The 19975-nt window shown below is 35.3% G+C and overlaps 1 protein-coding gene across 1 annotated transcript in view; it reads right to left on the reverse strand.

Annotated features, from left to right (window-relative positions):
• The window catches only part of LOC144233786 (uncharacterized), a 343324-nt gene that overhangs the window by 278018 nt on the left and 45331 nt on the right, over positions 1–19975 (reverse strand). Inside the window, exon 3 of the mRNA XM_077766837.1 lies at positions 17486–17610. Within this exon, the coding sequence (XP_077622963.1) occupies positions 17538–17610 (73 nt within the window). The 3' untranslated portion in view covers positions 17486–17537. The remainder of the gene's footprint in view (positions 1–17485; positions 17611–19975) is intronic.

The following is a 19975-nucleotide window of genomic DNA, read 5'->3' on the forward strand; positions in this document are numbered from 1 at the left end:
TCTTTTTTTTTTTTTTTTTTTGCCAATGCTCATCAGTTGAGTGCTAACCAAGTTTACAAAGATTTACTGTTCTGTCAACTCCACTTCAAGATTTCTTGAAACAAAAGAAATTCCGTTCAACAATGGAAGAAAAATAAAAGTTGCAGTACAATTTAATTTTGTCACTAATATCACACTGTCTATGAATGAGTTAAACTTGAAGTTCCAATGAAAGGAAAAGTTGAGGTATATGAATTTGTGATAAAACTGAAATTCCTCAGAGTAGAAAATAAATAAAAATGCTTGAATATATTGTTCTAACAGGAATCAGTATGAAGAAAAATTTCATCGTAATTGACAGAATTATGTAAATGGGCTATCAAAATACCAAAAAATTTGATAAATGCTTTGTTGACATTGCTAAGTTTAATTTACACAATCATCTTTTGAAGTTAATATACTAGGTGGATGCAAAAGTTAGTGAATTTTCATCTTTTAGAAAGATGTACTTTGATAGGCATATGTGTTTTTTCAGTCAAATAATTTCTAATAAATGAGTATTGCCAATATTGATGTTAATATTAAAGGAAAATGATTCTTTGGTACTTGATTCACTTATCTGAAATTTTTAAAAACTGCTCAAAAAAACTTTGGTAAATGAAGTTGCTTTTACAAATGGATATACAAAATCTAATGATAGGTCATATATTTCCAATGTAAATGTATGGTCCAAATTGACATGTGTTGTAAGTGTAAATACTCTCAATTTCAAATACTTGTTACCAAAAAAAACAAAATGTAAAATATCATATTCATAAAGGGTATATTTATGATATCTTAAATATTAAAATAATATTTTGGTATATTTAGTTAAATAAGTTATATTCTTAAAAACTAAGCTCATCTGTTTTTTTTTTACATTTTTAATGTGGTCACTGGAAAGCTTAAACTTATGTATGTTTGCTCACATTATATTTCTACTGGATTGCATTGATATATAATAACTATTTCTCCTTAATCTCTAGATTTTACAAATGCTTTAAAAACTGTCTTCTTTTTCCAAAATGCTTTCATTTTATTTATTCTCTATAAATATTATACTTATTGTAGAAATTTAGAAAAATACAGAAAAATAAAATAGAATATTTTAAAATTACCCATAATTGAACTCAGAATTTCTATTAATATTTTTATGTATTTTCTAGTCTTACCAGATACCACATACCTACATACCCAAGAATTATAAGAGATCATTATATTTTTCCAAAAAACCTATATTTGATCCAGTGAGAAGAATTGAAAAGTAAATTCATGATGTAGCCAAGAAAAGATTAAAGAAGCTATGCCTTTGTGTGTGTATGGGGGAGAGTTGACGATTAAAAGCAAAGTATTCCATTTCTCTCCAAAAGATATTATGATAATGAAAAGACAACCACCAGACTGGGAGAATCAATTTGCAAAAGACAGATTTGATAAAACATTATTATCCAAAATATACAAAGAAATCTTACAACTCAACAGTAAGAAAACAAACAACCTGATCAAAAATTGGCCAGAAGCCTTAAAAAAAAAAGAAAGAAAAAAAAAAATCTCACCAAAGAAGACATAGGATGGCAAACCAACATATAAAATGATGCCCCACATCATATGTCACCAGAGAAATGCGAATTAAAACAACAATGTAATACTACTCCACACCTATTAGAATGGCCACAACCCAGATCACCAACAACATCAAATGCTGGCGAGGATGCACAGCATTAACAACACTCATTCACTGCTGGTGGGAATGCAAATTGGTACAGTCACTTTGGAAGCCAGCCTGGCAGTTTTTACAAAACTAAATGTACTCTTACCATACAATCCAGCAATCACACTACTTGGTATTACTACTCAAAGGAGTTGAAAATTTATGTGCACATATAAACCTGCCCACTGATGTTTACAGCAGCTTTATTCATAATTGTCCAAACTTGGAAACAAACAAAATGTCCTTCAGTAGATGAATGAATGAATAAACCATGGCTCATCCAGACAATGGAATATTATTCAGTACTAGAAAGGAGTGAGCTATCAAGCCATTGAAAGATGCGGAAGAAAGTCAAATGCATATTACTAAGTAAAAGAAGGCAATATGAAAAGGTTACATACTGTCTGATTCCAACTATATTACATGTTGGAAAACACAAAACAATAGAGGGAGGGAAGAGTAGGAGTAAATAGAACATATTAGATTTTTAGGGCCGTGAAACCACTCTGTACAATACTGTAATGGTGGCCACATATCATTATCTATTTGTCTATATCCATAAAATGTACAACATCAAAAGTGAGCCCTAATGTAGAGGCACCTGGGTGGTTTGGTCAGTTAAGCACTTGACTTCAGCTCAGGTCATGATCTCACAGTTTGTGAGTTCAAGCCCTGCATCAGGCTCTGTGCTGGCAGTGCGGAGCTTGATTGGGATTCTCTCTCTCCTTTCTCTCTCCCTGTCCCTTCCCCGCTTGTGTGAGCTCTCTCTGTCTCTCTGTCTCTGTCTCTCTCTCTCTCTCTCTCTCTCTCTCTCAGATAAACTTAAAAGAAAGAAGAATGAGCCCTCAAGTAAACTCTGGATTTGGGGTAATTATAATGTGTCAATGGATGTTCATTCATTGCAACAATATACCACTCCATTGGAGGATGTTGATAATGGAGGAGGCCATACATGTGTGGGGAGCAGTAGGTATATGGAAAATCTCTATACCTTGCACTCACTTTTGCTGTGAACCTACAACTAATTTTTAAAAAATAGTCCATTTTTGGGGGCGCCTGGGTGGCTTAGTCGGTTAAGCGTCCGACTTTCGCTTAGGTCATGATCTCTCGGTTCGTGGGTTCGAGCCCCGCGTCGGGCTCTGCGCTGACTGCCAGCTCAGAGCCTGGAGCCTGTTTCAGAGTCTGTGACTCCCTCTCTCTCTGACCCTCCCCTGCTCACGCTGTCTCTCTCTCTCTCTCTTAGAAATAAATAAATTTAAAAAAAAAAACATTAGGAACAAGGGGGAGAAGAAGGACGGAAATGGTGGGGGAAAGGGAGAGAGGCAAACCATGAGAGACTCTTGAATGCTGACAAAAACTGAGGACTGATGGATGTGGGGGGGAGGGGGGATGGGCATGGAGGAGGACACTTGTGGGGATGAGCACTGAGTGTTATGTGGAAACTAATTTGACAATAAACTATTTAAAAAAAACATTAAAAAATTTTTTAAAAATAGTCCATTTTTTAAAAAGGCACAAGATATTCTATTCTTTCTCTGAAGTTAGGTAAGGCTTCTTACCCCATGGATTTAGTGTCCAGATTTCCCAAAACAAATAACACACTTGAGAAACTGTGAGATCTTCTATTTAAGCCCAATGAAAACAGTTTACGGAGAAGAAGCCTAAAGTTACATAATTTCAACAAACTTGAGCAATGTTAGTTCCTTGGAAGAATAATTAATGTCTTTGAACCATAAAATAAAAACGTGTGCAAACATGTCATAGGTAGTTCAAGTAATCATTTACATACATGGAGTCTTATCTCTATTGTTAGTGACTGAGAGATTAATCTAATACTTATTTGTATATAGAACACAAGCCTATGTGCCTTTGAAGTGTTTCCACTTAATTTATTCAACGAACACTGTATATTAGTTGTTGAATTAACAGTAGTTTCAGAACTCTTTTAGTCACTGTACAATAATCTTTTTTTTAAAAAATTGACTACAAAGTGTGTGCGTGTGTGTGCGCTCGCGTGTGTGTGTGATATTATCAAAGAGGAACTTCATTATATTTTGTGCTTATTTTGGAAGGGCTATACTAGAAGGTAGCTTTTCAGGGTGGCTTTTCTCCGTGTGACTATGCATTATGCTTCTTTCTCCCTTACATCAAAGTCGAAGTTTGCATGAACTGACAATGAGAGCAATTTAAACTCAGTCCCTCCATGTCAAATTTTAACTGGCAATTCACAAACCTTTATTTTAATAAAGGCTTATTAGGTAACAAACCACACTCACTAACCCTTGTCCCTACTCTAGAGGCTATGCCACAAAATCCATTGAAACTTGAATTTCTACTTGACCGCAGAAACGTCTCCTAGAAACAGGTTATTCATCTTACAACATTATCAACCATCCAGGTATATTTTCTTCCAGTTCTTCCTCCACAACATCTCCAAGAGCAACAAATCCCTCCAGCAGAGAGGCTTGAAGATAGAATATATATTTCCAAATCAAACAACATTCTTTCTTTACATTTTATGGAATAAGACAGAGTTAGGAATTTATGAACTATCTTACCTTCTCTAAGGGACGTAATTTGTCCTGAATTAAAGAATTTAAAGAGTCCATCTTTCCCAATTCTTTGATAATTTATCCAGTGTAATTACAGAATGACAATAGCCATGACTGTGACTATTTTAAATAATGTCCTTGTAGCTCTGTAACCAGTAAGAAATAAAACTGTTTTTCCTTGTTTTTTGTTTTGTTATCTAAACATGATTAATTTCATGTATTTTACCTGTATATTCCTCAGTGCAGAAAATGCTAATGTTATATTATTTTGAATTAAAAGTTAGTGTTTGTGGCTTTTTCTTTCCGTTTATTGCTTGGCTTGTTGCATCAACAAGAAGTGATGAAGTTTAATTACCTTTATGAAAGCGAACTTAAACCTGTTATTATTTTATATAACCTCTAATGGCAATACCACTTTAGAATGAACAACAAAAGCAAACCAAGTGTGTCATAGTACTTATAGCATGAAAAGTCAGAGCAAGGAGCTCTTATTTATTAGAACAACATTAGCTTTTCTTCGTACAGAAAATTGATTCTCCTTTCCTGATTTGTTGGTTTTCTTCATGCTCTATGGGGCTATTACAGTGCTTTTCTATAATTCTCTAACTTCTCATTTCCCACTAGTAACAGTATAGCTATTACTTTCTGTAATGATACATTAAGTTAAAATGTAATTAAATAATAGAATTTATAGCATCTACATTCCCTGAATACAGATTTTTAAAAAATCTATAGATAAGTGTTACACATTAAGTTTCAAACAACCTGGAGAAGCTGGCTTTTCTGCTTGATTTGTGTACGTTAGCTATACAGAAGATTAGGGAGGGGAGGGATGTGAGGAATTTGTACAATTTGTTCATAGCTTGCAATATATTTTTTTCTTTCTCTCTCACAGAATTCTGAAACTTGTCTCGCTCAATAATTAAAATGTATGACAAAACTGGGATTATCAACACCCCACAGTTTAAGGAAGGGAAAAAAAGATATCTTATAATGCTTGACATTTAGTACTGCATAGCAGGTACTGAATTAATTGAGAGATTGAGAAATTTTGTCTCTAGAATTCTGTCAGACAAGGATGGATATAAAATGTATCTCTACTATTTACTAGCTATGTGACCTTGGGCAAGCTACTTAGCTATAGCTATTTTTTTTTGGTAAAAACCATGCAGAATTTTTATAAAGATCAAGAAAGAAAATGTATATAAAGAACTCAGCACAAAACCTTGCTAACAGTAGATATTCCATACATGTTCATCTTTATCATTATTATCATTAGAATTACTAATGGAAATTTAATTTTAAAAAACCCAGGAATTAAAGAGATATTCAATAAATGTCAGTTTATCATCATATTGTTATTATTATGAGCACTATTCTGGCTCTTTCGCAAGCACTATACAGGCAGAGTGGACACTCCCCTTCACTCCTATCATCCATCCCAGAAAAGGATACTTCCACCGTGGGATCTATATCGTGAGATTTTTTTCATTTACTTATCACTGAGAGCGCCAACTCTATTTCTGGCACATGCGGCCAATGCAGAGGGAACAAAGTAGGAGGTACAAATATTCATAAGAATGTGAGGTGAGTGCAGGAAAGACCACTGGTAGCAATGGCAACAACAGATTAGAGCCTGCGCTTCATTCCTTCACAGCCTCTAAACTGGCTTGAAAAAGCTCCACGCTGGTGGAAAGAAGCCTGTCCCCTTCCACCTACTTTCAAAACGAAAAGTGCCAATAATAAAAATGTTTGCTAGCCTCAACTTACAGCTGATTCATCTTTGAGTGCCACTGAAAATAACAAAACTCCAGGGGACTTTGCTGTAATAGGATGCATCCGGTAGCAGCCAAGTCCTTCCCTAAAATGCATTATCATCTTAGGAAAAATCCTGGAAGATGAGGAAAGCAAAAAATATATATCATTTCAAGATAAAGGCAGATTTGCCACAGAATCTTTGTAAGTAAATGGAAGAAGAGAAAGACTCTTTAGAGAGTCTTTTTTTCTTTCTAAGGCACACAGATGTGTGCAGTTCACTAAATTTGCTAAGTAATTTATCACCATGGGACTATCAGTTCAAACTATTATCTGAAATAATGAGACATAGTCATTAAAAACACAGAAGGAATAATAAGAACAGAGAAAATAGAATTATTGAGATAAAGCTTTCTTTTTTAAAGTTTATTTAATTTGAGAGTGCATACACATGCGAGCGGGGGAGGGGCAGAGAGCGAGAGCGAGAGCGAGAGCGAGCAAGAGCGAGAGAGAGAGAGAGCAAGAGCGAGAGAGAGAACCCAAGCAGGCTCTGCACTGCCAGCTCAGAGCCTGACCCCAGGGCTCGATCCCAAGACCCGTGAGACCATGCTCTGAGCCAAATCTAGATTTAGACACAACCAACTGAGTCACCCAGGTGCCCCGAAATGAGGCTTCCTTTTGCTATTTTACTCCCCTTATTATTTTTCTTGACTCACACAAGACGATGAATGATGACTGTTAATAGTGGCAAGCAAAGAAAAACATCAGTGAGATGTATCATCCAAAGCAAAGGGAAAAGAAAGCATAGCAAAAATGCAAAAGCAAAAAAAGAAAAAAGAAAAAAGTGAGAAACTGGATAGACAGAGGAAACAGAGGAAATGGGATGTTAAACAACCAAACTATAAAAATAATTACAAGGGGAATGGGAAGAATAACCCAGAACTTTAGAAGAGCTGGGTCAAGTAAGCAAGAAGTAGCATAAAAATAAAAAACAAGAAAGAAACTCTGAGGAAAGAAGAAAAGACTATTGAAAGTTTAATGATTTAGGGGGAAAAAAAAACCTTAAAGCAAAGAATGATCACAGCAAACTCCTGCCAGTAAAGAAATACTAAGATTCAAAGAGACCAACAAATTTTGAACATATTTTTCTTAAAATGGACTAATGTGAGTACACACTGAAATTACAAATAGTAAAAGTTCATTCAGATAAAAATCAAGGTCATAAAAGGGAAATACTCCAAGGAAGCAAGAAAATCTATTTATAGGTCACTGACACTTCTTAAAAAGTGCTTTTACTGGGGGCGCCCGGGTGGCTCAATCGGTTAAGCGAGCGACCTCGGCTGAGGTCACGATCTCATGGTGTGCTGACAGCTAGCCCAGAGCCTGGAGCCTGTTTCAGATTCTGTGTCACCCTCTCTCTGACCCTCCCATGCTCACACTCAGAAATAAATAAAACATTAAAAAAAATTTTTAAGTGCTTTTACTGTTTTATGAATGCATGTCACCAAGCCACAAATGGGGAGTGGGGCGTGGGGGGATTGTGAAGTGGCTTTTCTGTGTAACAAGACAACACAAAACAAAAGAGGTTTCAGTTTTATCAAAGGGTCAAAGAAACTAAACCTTTCTCTTTGGACTCAGGAAAGGGATAACACTGAAAATCATCCAAGTGATAACAGAAAACAAGTGAGCTGATATTGTGTCTGCAAAAGTAAAGGATAAAATGAATAAGCATCGGAGCACCTGGGTGGCTCAGTCAGTTTGAAGTCCGACTGCAGCTCAGGTCAGGATCTCATGGTTGGAGCCCCATGTTGGGCTCTGTGCTGACAGCTCAGAGCCTGGAGCCTGCTTGGGATCCTGTGTCTCCCTCTCTGCTCATGCGGTGTCTCTCAAAACTGAAGAAATGTTTTAAAAAATTTAATAAATAAATAAAAGAATAAGCATCGATTAAATAATGTTTTCAGGGGAAAGTGTAAATTTGGGGAGAAATCCTTGAGAATGTTTTAGAGAGGCTTTAACAGAAGGTAAACAGTAGTGACTGAGCATGATTACAGATCAGAAAGCCTAGGTTTGGATTCTGGTTCTGCCACTTACTCAATAGTGATATTTAGTGAGGAGCTTAACTACTCTGTGTCTGTTTACTCCTCTATAAAAGGGATATTATTCAACTGTTCTGAAGATTAAATAAAGTATTGAATATACCCACTTGGCACAGTGCTGGGTAGTCAACCACAATTATGAGTTTTGTATTAAAGAAACCAGGACAAACATTCTAAAAAGTTAGTAACAACTTTGGGGAGCCAGAGTGGGCCAGTCAGTTGAGTGTCCAACTTTGGCTCAGGTCATGATCTAGAGGTTCATGAGTTTGAGCCCCGTGTCAGGCTCTGTGCTGACAGCTCAGAGCCTGGAGCCTGCTTCGGATTCTGTGTCCCCCTCTCTCTGCCCCTCTCCTGCTCACACTCTGTCTCTCTCTCAAAAATAAATACAGATTTAAAAAAATGTTTTAAGTTAGTAACAACCGTAAACTGTAACTTAAGAAAGTTTGTTAGTAAAGTGTAAAAAAATATTAGTAACTTTTATTCAGACTCTAAATGTATCATTATTATTGCTTAATTATGTTCTTGCAAATATTCCATTATTACAAAACCATGTTGATAGAAGTTTCTTCTTTGAAACCCATAGTATTAGTTCATTTTGGGCATTTTGTTCTGTTTCTAAATATTCATACAGTCAATTCTGTGAGAGAACAATAATAACTCAAAGACAAGGAATATGAATGACCTTGTAATGACAGAAAAAGGTAAATATTCAAAAATAAAAATCTGAAGTGTAAAAGAATACTGTCATTATGTGCAAAGTGCATTTGGGTACAGATCACTTTTAAATAATTCCAAGAATGATTTTTTTAAAGTTTATTTTATTTGAGAGAGAGAGAGAGAGAGAGAGAGAGAGAGAATCTCTGCTGTCAGCAGAGAGCCCAATGTGGGGTTTTTACTCAGAAACCGTGAGATCATGACCTGAGCCAAAATCAAGTCAGATGCTTAAGCAGCTGAGCCAACCACGTGCCCCAATAATTCTGAGAATGATTTTGAAGGAGATATCAGACTCTTGTCTTCTAATTTCTCATGTTAGAAATGTGCCTTTCTACCAAAAGCTTATTTAAGTCTATCAGAGTTAAAAAAGAAGCATGTTTCAGAGCTATAAATTTTAAAATAAGTAAATAAATAAACAAAATGTGTTTGATTTAAAAATCAAAGACCCATGGGCACCTGGGCGGCTCAGGTGGTCAAGCATCTGATTCTGGTTTCAGGTCGGGTTACAATCCCAGTGCCCTGGGAACCAGGCCTGCATCAGGCTCCGTGCTGGGCATAGAATCTGCTTAAGATTCTCTGTCTCCGTCCCTCTCTGCCACTCCCCTGCTTGCTTGCTGTCTCTTAAAGAAATAAATAAAGGTAAAATAAATAAAAATAAAAGTAAAAGCTCTAAATAATTACATAGTTGTGGGAAAATTTTGTGACAACAAAAGTAATTATGACTTCATGGATAGGAACTTGTCTGTCTTCATATTATTCTTCTTACCATAATAAAAGTTCAAAGTATAATACCAACATTCAATAATATAAATTTGAGTATTCAAAGTACAAAACATGGGGCATTTGGGTGGCTAAGTCAGTTAAGCATCCAGCTTCCGCTCAGGTCATGATCTCGTGGTCTGTGAGTTTGAGACCCATGTCGGGCTCTACGCTAACAGCTCAGAGCCTGGAGCCTGCTTCGTAGCCTGTGTCTCCCTCTCTCTCTTCCCCTCCCTAACTTGTGCTCTGCCTTTCTTTCTCTCTCTCAAAATAATAAATAAACATTAAAAAAAGATTTTTAAAGTACAAAACATAATAGACTCTGCATATTTTAAGAGGTATATGAGAGTTACTATTGAATGATCACCACTCAAGTACTTTCACTTCTACAATTTTTCAATTGTTTATTAATTTCTGCTCTTTTGAATTCTAATTCCCATTTTAAGATTTTCTTAAACTTACATCATCCTTTACCTACCTCACTGAATTCAGTATTGAATACATTGATTTTCACTTTTTCTTGTATGATGGGTTTTTAAGACGACAAATTTTCCTTTGTACACTACTTTAGCTGTATCGTGTAGGCTCTAATTCACAGTGTTTTCATTTTTGTTAATTTCTATATATTCATAAATTTTAGCTTTGAGTTCACATTTTTCAGTGTTTTGTATCTTTACTTGATTAACTTAATAGGAGATTCTGATTATATCTAGAGAGCAGATACTGTTTTCTGTCTTACTCAATGTCTTCAATTCACAGTAGCACGAAATTCACCTAGTAGGGAAGATAATTAGTGATTGACAGATGAATTATTAATCAGTCTAATTTTCAAATTTAAAAGATGTGAAATGATAGACTGAGTATTTTCTACTTATTTAGAAGCCACTAAATATGACATGCAAGAAAAAGGAGCAATGTGTTGAAGAAGGAGGAACAGAAAGAGGAGGGAGTGGAAAACAGTAATCCAGGATTTAAAAGCTTCAAGTTCTATGTGATGTATGGGCACGAGTGCAAGTACGGAGCTCCTTACTTCTCCGCCATCTTCAACGACACCCCCTAAAAGCTTCAAGTTCTAGACACCATATCCGACAACAGCAAACTGCCTTCATTTGAGGAGCGGCTAGGCTAATCTTTCTTAAGCAAGGGAGTTTTCTTGCCCATGATATCCAAGATCCTTTCCCATATCTGTGTTGTTATGGTTCAACCTGATATAGACAGGTGATAGATAGATAAAATATACATCTATAGACATCTTACACACACTCACATGTGTATTTCCATCATTAACTGATTAATCACATAGCTGAACAGAAAACTGTAGCACCTCTGAATTAGAAACGCTCTCTAATTCGCCATCTAATTTAACAACTCAAGTGCTATCCAAATTTCTTTGTTTTATGCTTTTGTTTTGTTTTTAAGTAAACTCTGCCCCCAGAGTCCCTGGGGCTCAAACTCACCAGGAGATCAAGTCAGCACCCCACGTCTCACTTAGCCAGCAGTGAGCCCCACCTCTAAATCTCCTAACCAAAAATACCTACCAATAGTTCATCCATTCTATTGCCAACACCTGTAGTATTAGGGATTCAATATAACATGAGTCAACAAGCCTGTCTTTGAAATGCTGACTCATATAAAACGTATTTTGCTATACATTCTAATTGTGCATGATGGAGCCACACAAAGCAAAGCCATCCATTTTCATATGAAGTCACTGATGCAACTTTTTTCTTGTCAGTGTTAGGACTGCTGGATTATAACTCAAATTTATACAGAGATGATAGAATACATATTAATAATCATTATCTTTGTTACTAGATGGAGTCTTCTGTTTCTGCTCAGTGATGTTTCCATTAACCTGTCTTCTGGTGAAGTATGTGTGAATTACAGGTCACCTCGTATGTCACATACAACTCGTGTTCTCCTCTGAGACTCCTGAGAAAAGTCACTCAGGTGTCTGCCAGAGAAACACTCTTCAGCTCTCACGCAAGCCTCTGTTACCTTTTCCTCATGCAGGTAGTCGTTTCGGAGGGGTTACTGCAAGGGTCCCAAACTCAGGTTCCAGGGCCATCAGACACTGAAAATGCACACAGCCACCAGCTGAGGACTGGGGTTAATTGCGGAGGCCACACCTACTCTGTAAATGTCAGCTGCAACTCAAGGATAGATAGCTCGTGATTCCAAGTGGGAATGCCTCTCAAAACTTGAAAACTTTGAAATCCAAACGTATTTTTAACGTTTATTTATTTTTGAGAGAGAGAGAGAGCGAGCGCGAGTGGGGAAGGGGCAGAGAGAAAGGGAGACACAGAATCTGAAGCAGGCTCCAGGCTCTGAGCTGTCGGCACAGAGCGTCTTACAGGGCTGAAACTTAAGGACAGGCAGATCATGACTTGAGCCAAAGTCAAACGCTTAACCAAATGAGCCACCAAGGTGTCGCTGAAAGCCCCACTTTTAACCGAAATCTCCCAAGTCTTATGTCTTGGCAACTATTTCAAATTTTTCAAAGATAACACGGAAACTAACACGGGAAAAGGTATGGGTGTGGCTTAAATTTGATCCCATGCCTCCAGCCTCCAGTTTCCGACCCAGGTTTCTGTTATAACAAGGTTTGGGGGTTTTTGTTGTTGTTTTTGTTTTATTCAGCATGACCTGGCTGTTTTTAATTCAGTGGGGGTGATGAGAGACTGGATTTTAGAAGCAACAGCCTATGTTTATATTCACCAAATATAGTATTTTGTAAATGGGATGTGTCAAGAGTGTTACTGATGTTCTACTTGCTCTTTTAGAAAACCTGCTATTTTAAAGCCATAACCAGAAATATTAGAGTTCAGAGCTTTCAGGTGTTTTGACTTTCTCAGATGATAAAATGGTTTCTTAGGGTAGCATTTAGTTTTATTAGACCACAATGAAACTACAAATAATCTTAGACCCAGGAGAATACTAGAACACTATTTATTCTAGATGAGTTTATTATCTCCACCTATTCCTCTAGCAATCTTTACCTGAAAGATGTTACATTAATTTTCAACCCCTTTTCTAAAAGATGGCAATAATTATTTCTATAACCCAAAGCAGGGATCAGCAGACATTTCAGTAAAAGACCAGACAGCAAACATTTTAAGTAAATATTTTGGGCTGTGCAGATCACGTGATCTACCTTAGGAAAGTTCCGATATGGTCCTGTAGTGTGAAAGCAGCAAAAACAATATGAAATGAATAGCATGGCTGTGTTCCAATAACATTTTATATATGTGTTAAAATTTGAATTTCACATAATTTTCATGTTAACATGAAGTATTATACTTCTTCTTCTTTCAACCATTTAAAAATATAAAAACTATTCTCAGTTCATGGATCATAACAAATGGGTGGGGGGCTTGATTTGGCCCACTAGCTATAGTTTTCTAACCTCTTATTTTAGAGCTCATCACTCCTAGTATTCAAAGTATCTAGAATACCAAATTACTTGTAAATTCTTAATAATTTCTTGGATATACTGCCAAATTATTAAGAAAATGGCATAGCAAGTGGAAGATAACATCAAGTAGATTATTTGAAAAACATTCCATCTAAACCCAGGGAACTTATGCATATCCCACAAAAAAAACAGGTCACATGAGAACTGCTCATTAAATACATCTTTGCCCACCTGTGAAATTTTCTTATTTTACAAATCCACAGTCTAGCAGAAAGCTTAAATTTTCAGTGAAGATCAACAGCACAGTTGACCTTTGAACAGTACAGTTTAGGGGCATTGACCCTAAACTGGTTGAAAATCTGTGTATCACTTTTGACTCCATAAAAACATAACCACTAATAGCCTACTGTTCACCAGAAGCCTTACCAATAACATACACAGTCAATTAAAACATATGTTGCATGTTATAGATATTATATATTGTATTCGTACAACCTAATGAGTCAGAGAAAAGAAAGTGTTAGTAAGAAAATTATAAAAATGAGAAAATACATTTACAGTATTACACTGTTTACTAAAAAAAACAAAAAAAAAAACAAAAAACCTGTAAAGTGGATCCACACAGTTCTAACCCATGTTGTTTAAGGGTCAACTGTACTCTTAATGCTTTTTCCAGCTCTGACATCGGCCAACTGGTTTTGAAGATGGTATTTCTGACCATTTTAGCTCCTACTAATATAACAGAGGCCAGGGGTTGTAGGACCATCCCTATCGCATGAGAAACCTGAGTAGATACATTAGTTGATACATTTTTCTTGATCTTACCTTTTGAACATATTCCAATGAAATTTTGAAAAAAAAGTGTTAATTTATTAAGAGATAGAAGAGAAAGAGAGAGGGCACAAATGAGCAAGGGGCAGAGAAGAAAAGAGAGAGGGGGGAAAGGGAGGGAGAGGGAGAAAGTGGGGTTCACCATGTTTTACCTGAAGCAGGGCTCATGTTTTACCCAAAGCAGGGCTTGAGTTCATGCAATGTGGGACTCAAGCTCACAAACTGTGAGATCATGACCTGAGCTGAAGTCAGATGCATAACTACTGAGCCACTCCAGTGCCTGAAAAATTTTGTTTATTAAATGTGACGGTAAGTTTCCTTTTCCCTAAGCAAACAATCATTATCTTTTACTTTCTCTAGAAATCAAAAAAAAAAAAACAAAACACACACACACACAGGAGATTTATTTCATACAATTCTTAGAGGTTGTTTACATGACCATGACATTATAAAACCATTTATCACATGCAGCTCTATCTTATGGACTTACACAAGGTGTTTCCTTTTGCAAAGGTGTTGTATCCAGAATAAAGAAACCTCTAGGAGGAATGTAAGTGAAGCTAAAATTACCTAACAAAACAATAAACAGTATTTTAATAATTTTAAAGTGTTTTTCTCTACATATTTCACATACATCCTGAAAATATATAAAACTAAGAACATCAAACCAACAGGTCCTTTGCAAATGTTTCAAGAGTTTGGGGCCTGGATACAGCATTTTATAGTTATTTACTATCTTCTAGAATACATCAGCTGGAGTTAAGTTTACCTGTTCACTTTGTAAACAGTAATGGATGTTGTATTTCAAGGGAAAATGTCATCCTGCAAACTTCAAAGAACTGTGCTAATAGAATGGTGTAACTAACAGGGTGTTATATTGAAATATTGAAATGGAGGTATAATGAAGTACTTCTAAAATATGGAAAGTTTCAAGTAAGATCAAGTTCTGTGTTCCTTGTTCTTCATGTTGCAAGCTATCTCATTAAAATCCAAGAAGAGTTCTTTGCTTTTCTTCCTTGGAGAGTTTATTGATTTTATAAAATATTTATAACCAGGTGTCCTTCTAATGTCTTACTTGGTGATAAATCTCCTAAGACTTTGTGCCCAGAAATTAAAGGCCTCAGAAGAAGCCATCATTGTGTTTTGGTGGTGGTGGTGGTGATGGTGTGTGAGTGTGTGTGTGTGTGTGCATGTGTGTGTTTGCCTCCATGTCCATTCATTTAGACATTCAAGTAACACGAAGAGGAGTCATCCAAAATGGAGCCATTTTTAACAGAGAAATAAAAATGGAATTCATCAGACACCTCTAGAAGTTTCCACAAAAACTGTCACTGATCATCATTTCTTAGATTAATCAGCTGTAAATATGTAATACTCAATAATAATATCTAGTTCAAATGTAAATACTTTAATATGAAGGAATTCAGAGAAAACGGTCATCAAATGTTTCAATGAAAAATAGATAATACATGTCATGAAATGTCCATGATGTAATTTCCCAGTAATTATTTTTGAAAATAGGTTCTTTTTCACCCTACATTCTTAAAGATTATTCAGTTCCCTTTGCTATACTTTTCATTTCTCACACCAAGATAACCTTGTACATTAACTATACTTCAATAATAAATAAAAGATTTTAAAAATGTGTACTTTTTATCTTCACATTCTTTTATAATTACTTAGATTTGTCAGTTATGTGATATTTTCTAGAATTTCATCTGACTTTTGTTTAACTAGTGCTTACTATATCCTGGCATCACAGACAAACACAGCCTGTTCAAAACAATTAGGAAAAACTGAAGCTACATCACAATATAAAGAACAATAACAAATCTAGCTGCTGTCCACTTGCCATCCAGCCTTAAAACAGAATTCTTAGAAACTGTTAAACTGAAATATTCAGCTGGCAAGTATACTTCATGAATAGGAAGTCATTTTAAGAGAGAAAGCCCTGCAGTAGAAATCAAGAGGAAGATTTTGATTGCTGGCTCTGATAACCAGTTAGCTATCTAGTATTTGCTAAGTCTTCTAAAATTGTTGTTTGCTCATCTGTAAAGTAGACTTATGAGGCCTGTCCAATTAATGAAGCAAAATTGTGCTTTAAAGAAGTTAATACATATGGAAATCTTTTGAAATTTATTATGTTCTAAAATTTTAGCCTATTATTGCATCAATTCTAGTTACATTCACCTATGTATTCATCTATTACTTTCTTGTTTCTATTTCATTTTCAGTTATAATTAGAGTTATAAAAATTTCAAGAAAAAAGTCTTGGATAAGTGCAGGATTATGATTATATACTAAATCAAATAAATTTATAATTTGTAAAAATCTAGATTTTTTCACCCTGCTCCACAACTTCAGTGCGTGTGTGTGTGTGTGTGTGTGTGTGAGAGAGAGAGAGAAAGAGAGAGAGAGAGAGAGAGAGATCCTTACATTGAGGTGTATATCTGAGAAATTCCAGCCCAAAGCCCAAAAGTCTACTTTATGTCTACTCCCAACCATGCTGAAACATGCTCCCAGGAAGGGAGAGTAGCCTGAGGTTATGATTCAGTTTGTTTACAACTACATCATCAATTTAACTGCAGCAATGAAAAGCAACTCATTAAGAGCTACATGATATATTTTTTGGTCATGTGTCTGGCTATTATAAGTCTTTTTGTTTAAAAACATTAGGCTGTCTTAACCAAAGCAAGTCATTTAGTCGTCTAACATATATCCCCACACTAATGATTTAGAATACAAGACAATGATATATATGCTGCTGGTGAACTAAAATTCAATCATGATGACAATATCAAGAAAATTAATGATGTTGTTATATATACTCAAAGAACATTGCTTTTTGCACTCAGTAATATATTGTAGATGAATAATGATCTGTATATATTTAAAATACCAAAGTTTAAGGGGAACCTGGCTGGCTCAGTTGGTGGGGCATGTGACTCAATCTTGGCGTTTTAAGTTCAAGTTCTTATACTGGATGTAGAGATTACTTAAACAAATGAAATCTTTAAAAAGTAGTAAAATTTAAGATGAAAATGTCTCTATACGACTGAACCCTATAATATCTGAGACAAGCTTCAGAATTTAAAATACTTCAGTACATTCAGCAAAGTATTATTCTTTTGTATGATACACAATCCACATTTGCTTTCAAGAATACTCAACACAAATAAAATTTTGCCCAGTAAGTCTCTTTCCATGAAAATATTTGTTAAATATACTCTGATTCAGGTTAAAATCAATAATGATATAAAAATGTTTTTCAAAGTTGGCCTACTTATGTGAGCTGTTCATGTTTGTTATCAGCTTTAAGTCCTATCCAATATAAAGACTTTGACTAATATTTAAGTGACCTATGTATATCAGCAACAAAGATTATTAGTTACCCACTCACTAGGCATAGAGCCTTAGAGCAATTCAGAGAGTAAAATTTAGATGTTGGTCTTCAGTACCACGAAATCCAGGAAGAAGACAATATGCGATGAAATTTCCCGACTGAGTCCAGACAGAGATATCCACAGCAAAAATTACCAGCAAATATTTTATAGTTCACAACTGAAAAGGGCAAGGAAGAAGAATGTGATCTATTGAAGAAATGCTTTTACGTCTTAGTAAAATCCAGTTTTACCTGTCTCAGGAAGTGTCCATTGCGTTGTTTGCAGCGATGGCTTTGCTTTGGCTCACCTGCACCGCTCTTTGCCTGGGGGACCAGATGGTTGGGTTAGAACAGCTCCATCTTCTTTGTCGAAATACCTGGAACATTTAACATAGATGTTAGATTGTTATATGGGTGACCAGAAAATTATGTTACTGTCCAACAGTTTTTCCTATAAGTAATTACTGTTTCTTCAATGTAAATATCTTAAAAGTGAAATTGATGTCTTATATGTATATATTCCTAGTCAAACACTGACCTAAACACATCAGAGGCATGTACTAAGTATGTACGGATTGTTGAATATTAAAGCCAAATGAGTATAATTTGCTCAATAATATTTAAATAGTACTTGTAGTGGTCTGACAAAAGTATGGTATCTTGCTACAGACCCAATAATATATAATCATCTTATATAAATATTGGCAACTCTGACAAAGATAATGGTACCTTTTTTTACCCACTACTGCAGTACTACTAAGTCAGAGGTCTGCACAGTTACCCAAATTAGGTTCTGATTTGTAATCTAAGAATTTGTCTGACTAAGGAAGCTTCCTATTGGCCATATTTTCTTTTTAAAATTACAAGCAGGTCATATTTTAGAAAAACAAAAATTGCCAAGATGTGTCTGTGTATCATGGTTGCTTTAACAATAAATGCTAATGCTAATAGGAAAAAAGCATTAATCAAGCATAATTGTCAGGTTATTTTCAAGAGCTCACCAAATTGAGAACATAATTATAGTATTTTTTTCAAGGCATAAATTTAACATTCTTAATAAAGATGCACGTTTTTAATAGTGATAGTTATTTTTACAGATAGAAATTTTATGATGCCTGAATATTTTCTAAGCAAAAATTTTCTATTTTTTTCAAGAATATCTTCAAATGTCTCTCTCTTTCTCTCTCTCTCTCTCTCTTTCTCCCAATTTGAGAAATAAAAGAAAACTTTGTTGTAAACAAACAAAGACTGATAATTAAATTCAGGTAACATTTAAGAATTCCATTTGTTTTTTCAATTTCACCAGGAAGTTCTCATCAGGCTCCGTGTTGATAGCATGGAGCCTGCCTGGGATTATCTCTCTCCCTCTCTCTCTGCCCCTCCTCTGCTGTCTCTCAAAAAAAATACACTTAAAAACTAAAAAAATAAATAAAATGGTAGTAAAAGATAGATACAAGTTGCAAACCTTGACTATATATGAACATTAGGAAAATATTTTGGTTTAATTTTAAGCCAGGAAAAATAAAACCATCTTGTGAGATATCCCTACAATACAGGCTACTTCCCTCATTAATCCCAACAAGATTAAGTAATTACATAACTGTATTATAAATGTTGCAGAGTGTAATGGTATTTTAAAGGCAAAGTGAAATTTAAGTAAATCAAAGATTAACATATGTGAAAAGCACATTAATATAACTATATGTAAGGGGACAAATGCTTTTTTCATAAATACTGTCATCCTTGATTACTAATCTTGGTATTTTTTTAAGATTATATATATATGTTTGGGGGGAGGGGCAGAGAGAGAGAGAGTTCCAAGTCGGCCTCGCACTGTCAGTGAAAAACCCTACACAGGGCTCCATCACATGAACTGTGAGATCATGACCTGAGCCAAGATCAAGAGTCCCACGTTTAACAGATTGAACCACCAATCATAATTAATATTATTATTAATACATTTTACATTATTAGTACCTGAAGAGCTCTACACTGACTTTTTCATCCTTCTTACATATTTTCTTACATGTATTTAAAATGTAAAACATCTTGGGGCACTTGGGTCGCTCAGTCAGTTAACTGACTCTTGGTTTCAGTTCAGTTTATGACCTCACACTTCTGGTTCGTGAGATGGAGCCTCACATGAGGCCCTGTCCTGAGAAAGTGGCAGCTGCTTAGGGTTCCCTCTCCCTCCTTCTCTCTGCCTCTCCCCCTCACATTTTTTTCCTCTCTGTGTCTTTTTCAAAATAAATAAACTTAAAAAAATAAATAAATGTAAAACATCTTAAATCTTTTGCATAAAACCGTATATCAATAGCCATAGTCTGAGCATATTTTAAGATTATATTGCTGAAGAAATTGTAGTAATCCTTTCCCACAGTAAACAGAAAATTGCATTTATCTATATGTTACCAAAATAACCATTTGAAAACTGGAAAACATTTTTGTTTTATTTCATTAGCATTTTAAAATGATTTTTAATATATGAAGTTGCTCTATACAAAGTACCAAGATACTGGTTACATTAGATAGGTTCTCATCTGCTTGGGATGCTTTCCAAATGGCTCCACTCCACAGCAAGTATGTTGGCTAAATGAAAATGAGTTTATGTACTAGCTCTGTCTCTAAAGAAAGAATGGAAGTGAGGGAGAGAGGCAAACAACAAGAGACTCTTAAATACAGAAAACTGAGAGTGAATGGAGGGGATGAGGGAAGGGGGAAATGGGTGACAGGCATTGAGGA

Source organism: Crocuta crocuta, unplaced genomic scaffold (genome assembly GCF_008692635.1).
Source record: "Crocuta crocuta isolate KB4526 unplaced genomic scaffold, BGI_CrCroc_1.0 scaffold165, whole genome shotgun sequence".
NCBI lineage: Eukaryota > Metazoa > Chordata > Mammalia > Carnivora > Hyaenidae > Crocuta > Crocuta crocuta.